The sequence below is a fragment of the Bufo gargarizans genome, chromosome 10, assembly GCF_014858855.1.
Source record: "Bufo gargarizans isolate SCDJY-AF-19 chromosome 10, ASM1485885v1, whole genome shotgun sequence".
In the NCBI taxonomy this organism is placed as follows: Eukaryota; Metazoa; Chordata; class Amphibia; order Anura; family Bufonidae; genus Bufo; species Bufo gargarizans.
The window spans coordinates 120,946,671-120,963,530 of NC_058089.1; the positions used below are offsets into that span (position 1 = coordinate 120,946,671).

At 46.4% G+C, this 16,860-nt stretch overlaps 1 protein-coding gene across 3 annotated transcripts; it reads right to left on the reverse strand.

Annotated features, from left to right (window-relative positions):
• Positions 1-209: 209 nt before the first annotated feature.
• LOC122920969 (IST1 homolog) lies at positions 210-15,984 on the reverse strand. Of its 3 annotated transcripts, none has more exons than XM_044270819.1 (10): positions 15,893-15,984; positions 11,595-11,692; positions 9,916-10,096; positions 8,374-8,458; positions 6,541-6,624; positions 6,223-6,333; positions 4,922-5,056; positions 4,678-4,776; positions 3,677-3,725; positions 210-1,220 (listed from the first exon to the last, which is right to left on the reverse strand). In XM_044270819.1, exons 2-10 carry the CDS (start codon positions 11,680-11,682, stop codon positions 1,039-1,041), a joined length of 1,014 nt encoding a protein of 337 aa, XP_044126754.1. In that variant the 5' UTR covers positions 11,683-11,692; positions 15,893-15,984; the 3' UTR covers positions 210-1,038. The 3 variants fall into 3 exon arrangements, with proteins under 3 accessions (XP_044126754.1, XP_044126753.1, XP_044126755.1); XM_044270818.1 differs by having other exon boundaries at positions 4,678-4,779; XM_044270820.1 differs by lacking the exon at positions 4,678-4,776.
• Between the last annotated feature and the right edge of the window lie 876 nt (positions 15,985-16,860).

The window sequence follows — 16,860 nt, forward strand, 5'->3', positions numbered from 1 at the left end:
ACTTGTGAGAAAAGATGGCAGCCCGCATGTGCTCGTGGGCGAACAATGCAAACTGGTCCATCACTGCTGTTTGGCAGTCTGAACTGTGGTCTGATGAAAAAAAAAATTAAAATTATTTTCCTCCTCTAAAACCTAGGCATGTCCTATAGGGCGGGGACACGCCCTACAGCAGCGCGACATTGGAAAATGATAATTAGATTTTTTTTTGTTTGTTTTTTTCCAGTTTGCTTTATTGGTAATTTTCAGGACAAAAAATATTTCCACAAAGTACAAACAGATCTATAAATTTAAGAGCTATAGATACAAAAAAAATAATATAATATGCTCAAGCAAAATATTTAACATTTTTAAAATTTTCCCTCCAGTCTTTGATTTATCATTAGTATAAGAATATAATAGAAATATCATATTTAGATCAATGCAGAACTTCAATGGTAGCAAAACATCTGTACATGTATCCAGTGGTGTAATTATAGGGGATGGAGCCGTCATCGCACCTGAGGTGCCCAAAGAGCCCCCCGGTCACATAATACAGGAGCGGTATTATCAGCGGGCGGTGCAGCGGTATTAACAGGGTGGCACACACTTCTCCAGGGGGCATAACTATAGGGGGTGCAGAGGAAGCAGTCACACCTAGGCCCTGGAACCCGAAGGTCACATAAGAAGATACAATTATGATTAGTAAATGAGAAGCCCCGTTACAGATTTTGCATTGGGGCTTTAGGAGCAGATGCCACTGGCGGCTTCACCAGTCCTCAGTGTGGTCCATGATGTATGGCCATGAGTGATGATTATGGAGACAGTCTCATTAATAGATGTACTGTTCTGGGTATCTTGACTGGATGCCACCAGAAAGGAAGGTATTCATGGCCACCATGTAGGTTATCTGACGGTGGGTACTGTGATGCAATATGGAGCAAATCAATTTTCTTTTTGATTGATTATAGGTAACGAATGGTCTTCTGATGACGCCCAGACTGATTTAGGCCAGGGTCAATAAAAGGTCCGAGCCCAAGATTTGAATGAGTTGCGCGGTTCTTACGTCTTCTTCTTAAGGTCCTCCAGTCTTTTTGACAGATCTTCAAAGTCTATGTCCTCGTATGGAGCGTGGTCGTTTGTTGGTGACAGACGAGCGGGGCTGACCGGTACTGACGGAAGCTTCGGTAATGCTAGATTGTCATACTTCCCAGGGAAATTTGTTCCCGGTTTGGTGTCAGCGCCTGCAAATGGCAAGAAATGATGTCAAGCATCAGTATCATAGTTTGTTAGTCTGGCGTAGGTGAGCTTAAAAGGGTTTCCGGGACTTTAATACTCATGACCTAATCATATCTGATCGGCAGGGGTCCGGCACCCGCCGATCAGCTGTTTGAGGTGCCCCTTTGAGCACCGCTGCCTTCTCCCTACTCGCCAAACTCAGTGCCGTACATTGTATATTTCCACCTGAAGAAGGTGTGTTTTTTTCCCCGAAACGCAGTTGTGAAGTGTTTCTGTAATCAATAAATATTTGAAGACTGCTAATAACTCCAACTGGCCGGTCCGTTTTTGCGCCAAGGGATGATTCTTCTTGTACATTGTATAGCGGCTGTGCTTGGTATCGCGCATTCACTTCTATGGGGCTGAGCAATGCCTAGGTCATGTGACTGCTGAGACCAGTGATCGCCTGCCTGAGGTCATGTGCAGGGCATGGCACCACTGCAGCCATGTAAAAAAAAATATGGGTAGGGGCGCTGGAGCAGAGGGGGTTTGAACTGATGATTGTGCATTATTTTGTTATTTTAAGACCTTCCACGCCTGGTTATTTTTTCTATTAACTTGGACAAACCAGAGTCAGAAAATAGGATAAAGTCAGACAGAACCCATAATAGTCAATCAGGGGTGCGGGGCATTGTTTTTGTTTTTCTCCTATGACAGAGCAGAAGAGTAGCAATAAGTCACATAGATGTGAACAGAGGCTTAGGGTACGGACGCAGGGTCAGGTATCTGTGTGCAGTTTGGAAGCCAAAATCCAGGAGTGAATTAAAAAAGAGAAGTTGTATTTGCCCTTTATATTTTTTCAACTTTAGGGGCTCTTTCACACGAGCGGATGCCGTGCGAGTAATCTGCTGCGTGAAAGAGAACCAAGCCCCGTTCCGGACAGCAGAGACACGGAGCAGTAACATGATTGATGATGCTCCGTGCCTCTCAGTGACCTTTTTACTACAAAATCACGGTGACAACTTTATCTCACTGTGATTTTATAGTAGAAAGATCACAGAGAGGCACAGAGCGTTATCAATCCGTGTCTCTGCTGTCCGGAACAGGGCTTGGCTCTCTTTCACGCAGCAGATTATCCGCACGGCATCCGCTCGTGTGAAAGAGCCCTTAAGGCTACATTTACACGAACGTATTTTGTTTCAGTGTCCGTACTGTTTTTTTTTGCGGATGGTTGTGGACTCATTCACTTAAATGGGGCCAAGGATAGGCATTGTTACAATGGATCCGCAAAAAAAAAAAAAAAACGGATGCAAGACGGATCGTCAACCGTATTTTTTGCAGACCGCAAAATACCTACGGTCGTGTGAATGTAGCCCTTATGATTAACTCCTGATTTCAGTTTCCAAAACTGCATCCAGGAGCCTGATTAAGTGGCGGTACCCTTATGTATGGCTTCTGAGTGGTGGTACTCCTAGGGGGATGTGAACCAATTATGCCAATCCTGGAGCCTATCTGGATTTTTGTTATTGGTCAAACTGCTGCTCGTTCATAAGGCAATGCTTAAAGGGGCTTTCCCATCTTAGACAATGGGGGCCTATCGCTAGGATATGCCCCCCATTGTCTGATAGGTGCGGGGACCTCTGGGACCCGCACCTACAAGGAGAACGGAGCCTGGGAGAGTTGTGGCTGGAGGACCCCGGGGTCCGTCCACCACCAGGCCCAGCTCCCTGCCTCTCCCATTGAAGTGAATGGGACTGCCCCGTGCATGTGCAGACACCGCTCCCATTCATTTCTATGGGGCCGACGGAAATAGCCGAGCCAGCGCTCGGCTATTTTTCGGCAGCTCCATAGAAATGAATGGAGCGCGGCTGCGCATGCGCAGTGCGCCCTCCTTAACTTTCTCCGCTCCGTTCTCCTTGCGATACGCCCACATTCTCCGTTCTCCGCTCCTAGCGATACGCCCACATTGTCTAAGATGGGATAACCTCTTTAAAAATCATTGTTTGCCGGCGGCTGTCTAATTATGATCTGCCGCCGGCAAACCATTATACAGCATGGGGACCGGCGATGGCATAGCAGAGGAGATTTCTGCATGTAATAGCAGCGGTCTCCTCCGCTAGATAGCAGGCGATTGCAGGGAGGGAACGCCCCGCTCCTGACAATCGCTTGCTTGCTCAATTGGCCTGTGTAATACAGGCTTTAGAACTGATATAATAACCCACCACAGAGCTCTGCAATTCTTACTAGATTTTGGAGCCGTGCATAGTGTCTCAATACACCAATGTGGTAAAAGACTATGGATGTTGCCGGCGGTATTGTATTCGTACATGAATGTGCAAATTCTCATCCCCCGCTTTTTTTATTTTATTATCTGTTTAGGAGCAGCCGATAACATGGAGGAGGCAGATACCAGTAATGAATGACCATACCGGGCGTGCACCGAGCACAGCAGCCATGCTCAACCTGGAATGAATGCACTTACCTATATCATGTGCAGGAAAAACCCTTGGGTCTGGTCCAGGGGGTTTCAGCTGAGAAAATACAAAGTGAACGTGGTTGGTTTTAAAGTGTTCAGTTATGTTGGTCTGTGTGGATGGAGGATGACTAGTAGTCTACTCATTGATTTCTGTTGGAGAGTGTTGTGGACGTGCTCTGTGACCAGAGGTCATTGTGCAGGGAGGGGGAGGAGGTGAGATGTAACATCACCTAATGTGAATGCAGGATTCTGTGTTATACATATAGAGGTGTTATCTGTTATTGCAATGCTACCTGGGATAATGAGATGACTACTGAAAAGTAAACTCTACAGAACAGGAAATGTCAGTCTATTATGAGGGTCAATGGTCAGCGTGGAAACTGCAAGATTTCAGGGTGTTGTAGATGGCATAGAAAATTTTGAAAAAATCCTAAAATTCTTAAAAATATTAATATAAGAACCTGATTTAACTAATAGGTCATTTTCTACTGACACATTCCCTTTATTTAGAAGGCACATGGGACTGCGTAGTATCAGTCCCTGCTACGTTGGAGCACTGGACTCACAGTATTTACTAAAGACTAGCGTTTAACATGCAAGTCCTAGTAGAAAAACCTGAACAAACAACTAATTTATAGAAAGGTGCACCTTTTAATAAATGTGTTGCCTCTTTTGCTGTCTATGTGCCAGAATGGCTTTCGGGTGTAATGTTCGCCAGTTTTGTGGAGAACATGTTGTTGAATGAGTTGGGCCAAGAAGGTCCTGCCCATGTCCTGTTATGTTCTGATACAAGGGTATCGGAAAATAAGTAAATGGTTGCAAAATTTGCAACTTTTTTACATTAAAAAAACTGGTGTACTGCTATACTAAGTGACTAACGTTCTGTCTTATTGGAGTGTTGCACTAGAGGCTAGACTAAGAAGAGAGATTGGAGAAAATGGCGTAAAACTCTCCTGTAATACTTTGTTCCATCATAAAGAGATGCCAGGTCTGCTTTCAATACTTACTAAATCATAGGATGGAGGAAAGCTTGGGGTGGGTGGTTTTCCCCTAGGGGGCGGCTGTATAAAAGTGCACTCCTCATAGATTCCTACTTCAGGAAGAATCTGCTATGAATAAAGTTAGAAAACCATGGACATTGTGTATGGTGCAATATTTTATATATTATATAGCGCAATATTTATTGTGCATAGATTATATCTCACTGACTGGAGAGCTATGGGTGTCTGTGAATCAACTAGCCATACTTACTGTTTTCTGGGGATACGGACCCCTGGAATTGCTGCTGAAGTCACCTCCACCTCCCCAGCCGCCGGGTCCTCCTTTTTTATCATTATTTGTAAAATCTGTATGACTTCCATCAACGAATCCAGAAGGCACTTCGCTCTGGAGAAAGAACAGCGCTTAGACTCAGTGTAGTTTCCTTCCTGGAGCAAGGGTACTTAGGGACTATGGATATTTATGGACATTTGCCCATATTGCTACTACACAAAGCCATCAACTCACTACTTTATTGCACTTGGAAGGGTTAAATTGCACTACAATTTATGCTGTTGTTTACATTTACGCTATTTTTTGTATTGCTGAACTGCAGTTTATATGTTTATTGTAATATATCCTGTTCATTTGCCCTGTTATTATTGCACTATATCTGCACTGTGGAAAGAGTTAATGCACAGCCATCTAAGACTGAGAGACTTTGGGACTTTCTATCTATGCACTAAGAAGTTAGAAATCTTCCACAGTTACTCTAAGGGACCATGCAAAGTTTTGCAGGGAAAAAACAGACACACTGAACTTTTGACTGTCTGGTTTAGCTCTGTTGCTTAGTTATTCCCATAGACTTTTATGGAAACTCTATACAAATCCATGACAGACTAAAATTGCAACATTGTTTCTGTTTAGGCTGTGATTCTCCACTCCACCCCTCAACCTAGAAGGTTCTAGTTCAGCTAGAAACTATATACCGTATAAGGAGAGCATCCCTAGTTGTCTGCAGTGCTTGGTAGGAGTAAGACTCTGCCAGTCTGCATGAGTGACCAGAAGAAGACACTGAGATGGGGATACTCTGCCTCAGACGCTAGGTCACCAGCCTTTTGACCAGAGAGCCAGTCGGATCACTGAGCCACAGATTCTGGGCCACCAACCCTTTCTCCTGTGAGATAGAAGGACAGCTAGCTCAGGCCTTGGCTCAGCATGAAACCTTCTTCTGCCCTGGAGGTCAGCCCCATGCCTCGCCTGTATTGTTTTGCACCTAAGTTCCTCCAGTAAAGAGGCAGACTGGTTTACTGCAAACCCCGAATCTCTGGACTTATTTCCCATTGGGGGGCACCACACCTTACATCCCTTCCAGAGAGCCCCAATTTGTGGTGACACCTCCATGGTGTCCAGTGGACCCAGCGTAGAGCTTTGTCCACCCCAAACCCAGCCATTGCACATGCAGTATACCTCCTATAAACTAAGATGTTATTATAAAATACAATATTCCATTGAGTATAATGTTAAAAAGCAAAATATGATTTATATTGTCACCGATTCTCACATCTACTTACCATTACTCTTGCATCGGGCTCAAACTGGACGTTGTAATTTTTGGCGATCTCAATCAGGTATCTCTCCACCAGGATTTTTGGAGGGGCTTCTGAGCTTAGTTTATGCATCAGCTGAGGAAAGGGAATAGTTTATAGTTAACTAGGGATAAACCGAGGGGTAGGGGGAGACAAGAAGGGGCTTCCATGCTGTGCTCTGGTGCGAGTCTTTTCCCTGCAGGGGCCTCCTCACCAGTTTGTGTCTTTGAATGGCACCAAAATGATTGCTTCCAGGTTCATATACGCCATTTCATGTACATATTAAACTATTCTTCGACTTACTCTTTGACTGACCGTTCCGATCTGATTTGTCCTACAGAGGTTTCCATATTCTTTGCTGTATTTATGGCAGAGTTGATTGGCCACCTGTAACAAGAATGGAAGTTTTACCTGTACAGGTCAAGGATCAATGTAGAGGTGACCGGATGGTAAAACCTAGAATGTATGGGCTCTCAAGAGGGTAAGGTCATGGCAGGAGGTCACATGACGTCGAAACGCAACGTTTTGGAAAGTGCTGCATTTTCTAGGCTGTGGGACTTGTGGGTGTTACGCTGGGTTCACACCTGAGCGTTCGCGATGGAGCGCTCTGTATGCGCGATTGTACGGGCGTTTGCAATCGCGCATACAGAGACAAGCGAACGCCCATTGTCGCACGTTCCCGCTGAAGACGCCCCAAAGAAACTCATGTACTTCTTGGGGAGTTTTACAGCGCGATCGTACGCGCTGTAAAACGCTCAGGTGTGAACCATTCCCATAGGGAATCATTGGTTCTTGCCTGTTGAGCGTTTTACAGCGCGTAGGAACGCGCTGTAAAACGCTCAGGTGTGAACCCAGCCTTAGGGTAAGGGTTGGTGGTTAACATGGGTTTTGAGAACCATTTTTGGGCCAAGGCTGGATTCTCCTAGACTCCCATGCATTCTAGGAACATCTGCAGCCAGAAAAAATGCACAATGCAGGGTTTTCAATTTTTTTTTTAATTGGCCACACAATTTTGTCTCATCCCAGACAATGGGGGCATATTGCTAGGATATGCCCCCATTGTCTGATAGGTGTGGATCCCACCGCCGGGATTCGCACTGGCTGGAGGACACACTGCGCATGTGCAGCCACCCTCCGTTCATTTTATATGGGGCCGCCGAAAATAGCCGAGTGAATGGGAGCGGCGGCTGGTCATGCGCCACTACACTTCCAAGTAGCAGTGCTGAACAGTCCCTGTTCCTGTACCAGAAGTAGGGCCTCTGTGCGCAGAGCCGCAGGCTCAAGGCTGTCAAGGCCGGACAAGATGGAAGAGAAGCTTCTTCAGCAGCAGACACAGCTCCTCACAGCTTAAAGTGCATCTGTCAGCAGTTTTGTACCTATGACCTATGACACTGGCTGACCTGTTACATGTGCACTTGGCAGCTGAAGGCATCTGTGTTGGTTCCATGTTCATATGTGTCCGCATGGCTGAGAAAACTGATGTTTTAATATATGCAAATGAGCCTCTAGGAGCAACAGGGGCGTTACCAGTTAGACCTAGAGGCTCTGCTCTCTCTGCAACTACCGCCCCCTCTCCAGGACCAAGCAGTGAAAACATGCACTCTTTCTGAAGAACAAATCTATTTGGTCATCCCTAAACCATACCTTTCTTGTGAAAATCTGATCCCTCTGTTCCTGATAAATGCTTCTTTTTTATATTTACGGAAATAAGTTTTTGGGTGCACCATGGACAGGGCCGCTCCATTTGATGCATATGGCTACATCTGTATCATTGCTACTCTGAAATCTCAAGGACTGTCATTCTAACAAGACGGGCGAAGCACTGAGCACCATTACTGGTGGAGCAGCAGTGCACCAAAAGCAGCAGCCCTGCCCTGCCCATGGTGCACCAAAAATATAAATAAAAAGAAGCTTTTCTCAGGATTGGAGGACCCTACATGGTGGCATGCTTACTTTAAAACCAATGGAGGTCACAAATTCCTTTTAACAGGTAATTTCTTGGTGACAGACTCCTAAAATAAAATTACGGTGTAAATTTGGCATTGGTCAATTCCCTTGCATAATGATCTGTGTTCTTTATCACCATTGTCACTTCCACCTGCTGCAGAATGTTCAGGACCATCAATGACCACTTACTATCTGTAATTCAGAGAGTTCTGTCAGACGTGGTGCAGCCCAGATCACAGTAGACACTGCTTCAGCCAGACCTGGGTCCAGCTCCCTGCACAGAGAGGAAAAAAAGGTTTGCATCAATGATAAAAGGTCATGGAACACTTCTAGGTTTATTAACATGATGACAGTAGAATGACTTATGTTACTGCGTCATTTTGCCTGTATGGTTCCCTAAGCTTATGCATTGGCTATATTGTTAATCTGTTTTCCCTTAGTCCTATCTGCAGCACAGCTATGGAGGTATTTATCCCCATATGTACTGTTAGAACAGATGGAAATGTCGTTAAGTCACCACTACTATATAAGTCACCTAGCCGACCCCCCCCAAAAAAAAATTATGTGTGTGGGGGGGGCGACTTGTGCTGTTGTTAGGACTAAAGGAAAACAGTATAAGGCCTCTTTCACACAACCCTTTTTTTTTTTTTTGTTTACGGGCCGTTTTTGGCGTTCCGTATACGGAACCATTCATTTCAGTGGTTCCGCAAAAAAAAAACGGAATGTACCCCGTATGCATTCTGTTTCCGTATTTCAGTTTTTCCGTTCCGTTGAAAGATAGAGCATGTCCTATTATTGCCCGCAAATCACGTTCCTTGGTTCCATTCAAGTCAATGGGTCCGCAAAAAAATGGAACACATACGGAAATGCATCCGTATGTCTTCCGTATCCGTTCCGTTTTTTGTGGAACCATCTATTGAAAATTTTATGCCCAGCCCAATTTTTTCTATGTAATTACTGTATACTGTATATGCCATACGGAAAAACGGAACGGAAACACAACGGAAACAAAAAATGGAACAACGGATCCGTGAAAAACAGACCGCAAAACACTCAGGCTACATGCACAAAAACGGAAGCCGCCCGTGTGCCTTTCGCAATTTGCGGAATGGAACGGGTGGCCCATTGTAGACATGCCTATTCTTGTCCGCAAAACGGACATGCTATATTTTTTTTGCGGGGCCTCGGAAAGGAGCAACGGATGCGGACAGCACACGGAGTGCTGTCCGCATCTTTTGCGGCCCCATTGAAGTGAATGGGTCCGCACCCGAGGCCAAAAACTGTGGCTTGGATGCGGACCCGAAAAACGGTTGTGTGCATGAGGCCTGAAAAAGCCATACGGTCGTGTGAAAGAGGCCTAAATGTAATCAACACTTTCCTTATGTCTTACCAGCAGAAAAATGATGGGGAATTAGGGAATTCAGAAGAATGGCCCCCGCTGGTCACATTGCTTACTTGTCCTGTAGTCATGTGACAATGCAGCCAATTACAGGTTAGTATCAGCACTGAGGCCAGTGATTGGTTGCAGCGGTCATGTGGATGTACAGCGCGTCACCGCTGCAGGTAAATAAACACACTCTGATGGACACCGGAGTGTCAGCACTGGAGTGGCGGAGGAGTTAACAGGTGTGCAATTTTTTTTCATTATTTTTTTATTCTAAAACATTTCCTGCTTTATTTCTGTGAATAACCCCTTTAATTGCAGATTTCAGCGTGTCGCTCTAGCCTTACTTCATTGACTGAATCAATCCAAATCGTGCCAGGAGTAGGTCACAATACAGCTCCAGGATCTCCATAGCTTCCACCATGTAATCCTCTCGGATTATATGTTCCACCCGGATCCGCGCTCTCTCATCCTTCCGGCATGATAAATAATCCGCAATCTCCTTCCGAGCTTTCAGTGCCATTTCAGCTGTAGAGATAATAACATATACTGATTAGGCCTCACGCACACGACCGTTGTGTTGGTCCGCATACGAGCCGCAGTTTTTGCAGCTCGGATGCGGACCCATTCACTTCAATGGGGCCGCAAAAGATGCGGACAGCACTCCGTGGGCTGTCCGCATCCATTGCTCCGTTCCGTAGCCCCGCCCAAAAAATAGAGCATGTCCTATTCTTGTCCATTTTAGACATGCCTACTTACAATTGTCCGCCCATTCCGTACTGCAAATTGCGGAAGGCACACAGGCGGCTTCCGTTTTTTGCGGATCCGCGGATTGCGGACCTCAAAAAACTGAATGGTCGTGTGCATGAGTCCTTAGAATCATAGTAGACCTACAGCGAGTTATAAAACCGACACGTGAAAAGCGACAACTGATGCTTAGGCCATGAATAGGCTCAAATGGGTTGTCGCTTTTTTCCGCCATATGGTAGCTGGCGGAGGAAAGAATGATCCCAGCCAGGACAGAACAGCACCCCCTGTTTAGTACACCAATTACACTTTAGTGCTTAAAAAAAACTAGTGTGACCACGTCACGTGCGCCCTGTCTGTGGGTGCAGTTCAGCAGAGGCTCTTTCTTAAAGGGGTATTCCAACTCAATAAATAACATATCTCATGTCCTACATTCACAACCATTTTCCTGTGTCAGGACAGGAACAGGAAGTAGATTACAGTGGGGACCCAGGAACGACTGGGACCGCGAGTGAGTATTTTATTTCTTTTCAATCTTTGCAGGTCATAAGACATTTTTTAAATTGGGCTGGAATACCCCTTTAAGGCAGGCATCCTCAAACTGCGGCCCTCCAGCTGTTGTAAAACTACAACTCCCACAATGCCCTGCTGTAGGCTGATACCTGTAGGCTGTTCGGGCATTCTGGGAGTTGTAGTTTTGCAACAGCTGGAGGGCCGCAGTTTGAGGATGCCTGCTTTAAGGTGTTCTGTCTGGTGACCAGGACCTGTCTCCTCTCCTGACGAGCCTTTTATAGTAAATGCTTGTATTCTCCAAGTGACAGCAATTCTAGGGCATCTTAACTCAAAACCCTGCCTTGTGCCGTTCCTCTGTTAACCCTCCTAGAAATATAGTGATAAGTTGACAACTGGGTGTTAATATTTCTCTTGTCAGAAGAATGCATCCCTACACAGTCAGCAGTGATCGGACAGCGTTAGCCGGTGCAAGGACACATTCAGCAACACCCAATGGTCAAAACTTTATACCTTTCTGGGAGGAATAACAGAGGAACTGTGCAACAAAAAGCTCCAGACGTGTTATTTCACGAGGAATGCAGTTATTTACTAAAAAGGACAATGTGAGGAGAGGTGACAGTTCTTCTTTCAATCTCCCCGGGCTAAACAAACACAATCTGACGTCACCCGTAACATTAGGATCTCTGTAAACTGTAGAGACACCTTGACATGTGGGTGGTGACGCCGCTGTGCTGCCTACTGGCAGTGAATAGCATCCCAGACTCACTTTTTTTCTTTTCCAGCAACTTCAGACGATTGATTGCAAGTCTCAGATTGACCCGGAGGCGCTCACCCTTGAACCCTGACTTCAACATGTTGCCCCCTCTTCAAATAAAAAAAAAATGTAAGAAAAGTTAATTTGCAGATCCTTTATTTTTTTTGTGTTTTTTTTTATTTTTTACACACAATATAAGGAAATCAGTTTATCCATGACGACGTTCTGTTAATCGATATTACATCAGATCAGTATGAAGTTGAAAAGTTATGCAACTTTCTAATAAGCGTTTTCAATATCTCTGTGACCGCTTGCTGTCAGTGAATTATTTATTCTCTTTGACATTCAGTGGCTGAACATCTATCACCGTGTTATAAAAGAAAGCTATGATGCCCCATAAGTCATGAACCTGTGTCGATAGGATATGAGCAGGACAGGATTTCAGACTCTATTCTCTTTTAATGACAGCAAGCAGAGCAAGCATCTTATAAACATTGACTGGGCCCTGAGAAAAAAAAGTATAAAAAAAAAAAAGAAACTCCCCTTCCCCCCTTAGGCCTAATGCACACGGCTTTTGGGCGGCCGTTCCGTGCATCGGGGACCGCAATCGCGGTCCCCAATGCACGGTCAACATCCGTGCAGCGGGCCGGACCCATTCAACTTGAATAGGTCCGTGGTCTGTCCACACCGCCAAAAAAATATGACATATCATGACTCTCGTGACTCGTTTCCGCATCTCCAGAATTGCGGACCCATTTAAGTGAATGGGTCCGCATCCATGTGCATGAGGCCTTACTCTGTTTAACGCGAATGTGTACAGTGTGGTTTTTTGCCGCTTCCCACTCATTTCAATAGAAGATTCGGCGCGGATTTGGCACCAGGATAGGGCATGCCGAACCACAGCATGCTGCCCATGGAAATGAATGGGATGCTGCTTTTGGGGCTGATTCCGGTGCAGAAAACACAGTGTGAATGGGCCTTTAAAGGGACGTTCTCTGTGCTGCTCCTAGTACAACTTGTATGGAAAACAAAGAAAACACAAAAAAATAAAACCTTCTTTTTCTCATCTGCGGGCAGGAAGACGGCGAGGCCGGGCTTTGTTTAGGTGACAGTTTCTGTCAGCTCATTAGAATGCGAAACTCTGAGCTCACGTCAATGATCGAGACAAGAGGCAGGAACCTGAAAGACCGGTATGTGACTCGCAATCTGGGACTGCACTCAGCGGACACGAAAGACGTCACCGCCAAATCAGACCCCACCGCCGCTTGTTTGTATAGTCAAGGAAGAGCTCGAAATTTAACGGACCATAGGCTCCTCTGTACCCCGAAATTCTTCCAGTACACCCTACTCTTTCCATTAGAAAGTATCTACCATTAAACTCACCTTCATTTATCCTTGGATTGCCGTCTTAAAGGGCTATTCCCATCTGAGACAATCCAACAGGATATGCCGTAGATGCAGGTAACGCCACTGCCCCTCCTGGAGGCGCAGCCGGAGGGGGTCACTAAGCTCCTTCTATAACAAGCGAATGGGAGTTAAAAAAACAATGTATCACTGTGAGCTGTGCTGTATCCATAGGTTGTGAGATGTGGAAACAATGTATCACTGTGAGCTGTGCTTTGTCTATAGGTTGTGTGATGTGGAAACAATGTATCACTGCGAGCTGTGCTGTGTCCATAGGTTGTGAGATGTGGAGACAATGTATCACTGAGCTGTGCTGTGTCCATAGGTTGTGAGATGTGGAGACAATGTATCACTGTGAGCTGTGCTGTGTCCATAGGTTGTGAGATGTGGAAACAATGTATCACTGTGAGCTGTGCTGTGTCTATAGGTTGTGAGATGTGGAAACAATGTATCACTGTGAGCTGTGCTGTATCCATAGGTTGTGAGATGTGGAAACAATGTATCACTGTGAGCTGTGCTGTGTCTATAGGTTGTGAGATGTGGAAACAATGTATCACTGTGAGCTGTGCTGTGTCTATAGGTTGTGAGATGTGGAGACAATGTATCACTGCGAGCTGTGCTGTGTCTATAGGTTGTGAGATGTGGAGACAATGTATCACTGTGAGCTGTGCTGTGTCCATAAGGGCTCTTTCACACTTGCGGCAGGACGGATCCGGCAGGCTGGTCTCCCTGTCGGATCCGTCCTTCCTCTGTTTCGCCGAGCCGCCGGACCGCCGCTCCGTCTCTATTGACTATAATGGGGACGGGGGCTGAGCTCCGGCGCAGCACGGCGGTGCGCGGCGAAAGCCGCCGGACTAAAAAGTCCTGCATGTCCGACTTTTTAGTCCGGCGGCTTTCGCCGCGCACCGCCGTGCTGCGCCCGAGCTCAGCCCCCGTCCCCATTATAGTCAATGGGGACGGAGCGGCAGTCCGGCGGCTCGGCGAAAACAGCGGAAGGACGGATACGACAGGGAGACCAGCCTGCCGGATCCGTCCTGCCGCAAGTGTGAAAGAGCCCTTAGTCGTGAGATGTGAAAACAATGTATCACTGTGAGCTGTGCTGTATCCATAAGTCACGTGATGTGGAAACAATGTATCACTGTGAGCTGTGCCGTATCCCTAAGTCGTGAGATTTGGAAACAATGTATCACTGAGCTGTGCTGGGCACATGACCACATCAATTTTGCGGACCGCAAAACACGCATACCAGCAGTGCGTGCCCCGGATTTTCCCGGTCCGCACGTCCCATCCTTTGTTAAAAAGGCCTATTCTTGACCACAAAATGGACAAGCATAGGACATGTTCTATCTCTTTTGCTGGGCCGCAGAACGGACAGACTGACCTATGTGGACAGCACACCGACCACTGCTGCGGGGGGCTCTTATTCTAGACATAGAGGTTCCATAAATGTCTGAGATGGGGATACGACTTAAAGGGCTTCTTCGTACGAATGCGCTAAAAATGACTGTTAATACGGCGGTAGGTCTGCATGTACTCATAGGACACGGTGATCATCAGAGACTATTGTATCGAGCAGCCTCTGGGTCCATGAGAATCAGGCAGGAACAGAGCACGCCCTGAGTTTCATGCTTCATGTGGATAAACAGAGGTGCGAACATCACTAGTTTATTCTATGAATCCCGGTGCAGCCTGCTGTGCACACGGACGTAAATCATGTTCATGTGAATACGGCCTCAGATGGTGGCTAGGTGGTTGGGTCCCTCCTCTGGGACTTGCACTTATCTCTAGAAAGGGACCCCCCAAAGCGAGCGGAGAGCAGCTGCACATGTATGACCACCCTCCATGAGTGGAGCAGTGGCCGCGCTTGCTCAGCTATTTTCAGAACACCCCTAGGAATTAATAGAGAACACGCTGCGCATGCGCAGTGCACTCTTCTTCACTTTAGGGGGTCCGTTCTGGAGATAGGTGCTGGTCTCAGAGGTGGGACCCACACCTATCTATCTTTCATGCCATATCCTAGTGATACACCATCAAATGTCAGAGATGACACAACCCCTTTAAATTCCGCTTATTTTACGTTTTATCGTGTTCGTCCAAATTTTCGTTAAAGGGGTTGTGAATAACCACAGTAAGCGCCGACCTGGGGTGGCCGGAATTACAGAGGCCGTTTCTGTAACTCCCATGACAGTGGATGAGCGCTCCACTGTTTCCGTACCTCAGGGTTTTGTCTTGCTTCTGTTCACTGCTATAAGAGATACGGAAACAGCGTCGCGCCGACCTCTCGGTCATTTCCGTAATTCCACCTCCCACTGCTTTACTGGTCTTACTGTGGCTGTTCCCACCTTAGTCCTTTAAAGTGTCCAGGATTAGAAAAGCTCGGAGGTAGCATGATGTGGACAGAGTTTTAGCGCTACGTGGCGACACACAGTTGCGTAACACCGCTACATCTACTCACATGTCGCACCTAATGTTACTAAATGGGGCGGCGTTGCGACACCGAAATTGATAGAAATCCAACTTCTATACGAACACATTACTTATCATTAGCTGCGACTTTCTGATCTGAACGCCGCCATGTAGTCCTCGCCTTCGCCCACATGCTGAGTCATTTGTAGCCATTTGTAACTATAAATCTTAGCGCTGTAAACGAATCTATATTCTAGATAATATAATAAAAGCAATACTAACCATGCTCTAATACATCAAAGACTGCAAACACAAATGACCGGCTTTGGTAAGACTTGTATTACTATTACTTGCAGCTTTTTTTTTTTTTTTGCTTTTTTATGTTATTTTTGTAAATTGGTCAGATCTATCAGCTCAGGGTAATGTGATGCCGGATACGATACCGTAAGTCACTGTAACATAAAGGGATACATACAATATACATGAAGGGGTAGGTTTACCTGAGCTCTGTCCCGGCAGCAGCAGAGGGAAGAGGCCGGCGTCAGGAAGTAGTCCGGGCTCGGAGCAGTCTGACAGGATATGTGAGTGTATTTACTGGGGAGAGAGCCGGACACGTGTTCTGTACCGTGATGTCATCGATGGGTGGGGATCATGTGATTTGTATGACCACATTGTGCCATTCCTCACCTGGGTGTGTGGCTGTGGTACATGCTCAGCATAGCAGAGGAGCTGAGCTCTGTCCGCAGCAGCACAAATGGGCATCGGTGGCTTCCTGTGGATTATAAGGGATTGTCTGGTTTTGTAGAAAGTTTATTGCATTGGAGGCATCTGAATATGGGAACCTGTGCAGCGGTGCCCCATAACAATGCCCACCACAGTGCCCCGTAACGATGCCCACCACAGTGCCCCGTAACGATGCCCACCACAGTGCCCCGTAACGATGCCCACCACAGTGCCCCTTAACAATGCCCACCACAGTGCCCCATAACAATGCCCACCACAGTGCCCCATAACAATGCCCACCACAGTGCCCCATAACAATGCTCACCACAGTGCCCCATAACAATGCCTACCACAGTGCCCCGTAACGATGCCCACCACAGTGCCCCATAACAGTGCCATAAAAATAGTAGCTGCACACTCACCTCTATAACATGTCAGCTCAGTGCCACCATAACAGAACTAAATAACCACTGACCCCATAACAGTGCCAGCTCCTACCCACCATAACAGTACTGGCCCAATACTGATATCCATCAGTGTCAGCGCAGTGCTACTGTAACAGTACTAGCTGCACACTCACCCCCCATAACGGTGGCAGTTCTGTACCACCACAACAGCACTAAATAAACACTGACCCCCATAACAGTACTAGTCCAGCAATGATCCTTGTAACAGTAGCAACTCAATGCTGCCATAATAGTAGTATCCACACACATGACCCCCATAACAATGCCATTTAAATGCT

Coding starts and splice junctions, on each gene's coding strand:
- LOC122920969 (XM_044270818.1), bottom strand. CDS start 11,682: ATGTTGAAGTCAGGGTTCAAGGGTGAGCGCCTCCGGGTCAATCTGAGA. Junction 10,097..11,594: donor GTTGCTGGAAAAGAAAAAAA/GTGAGTCTGGGA, acceptor TTATCTCTACAG/CTGAAATGGCACTGAAAGCT. Junction 3,726..4,677: donor TTCCTCCATCCTATGATTTA/GTAAGTATTGAA, acceptor GTATTTTCTCAG/CTGAAACCCCCTGGACCAGA.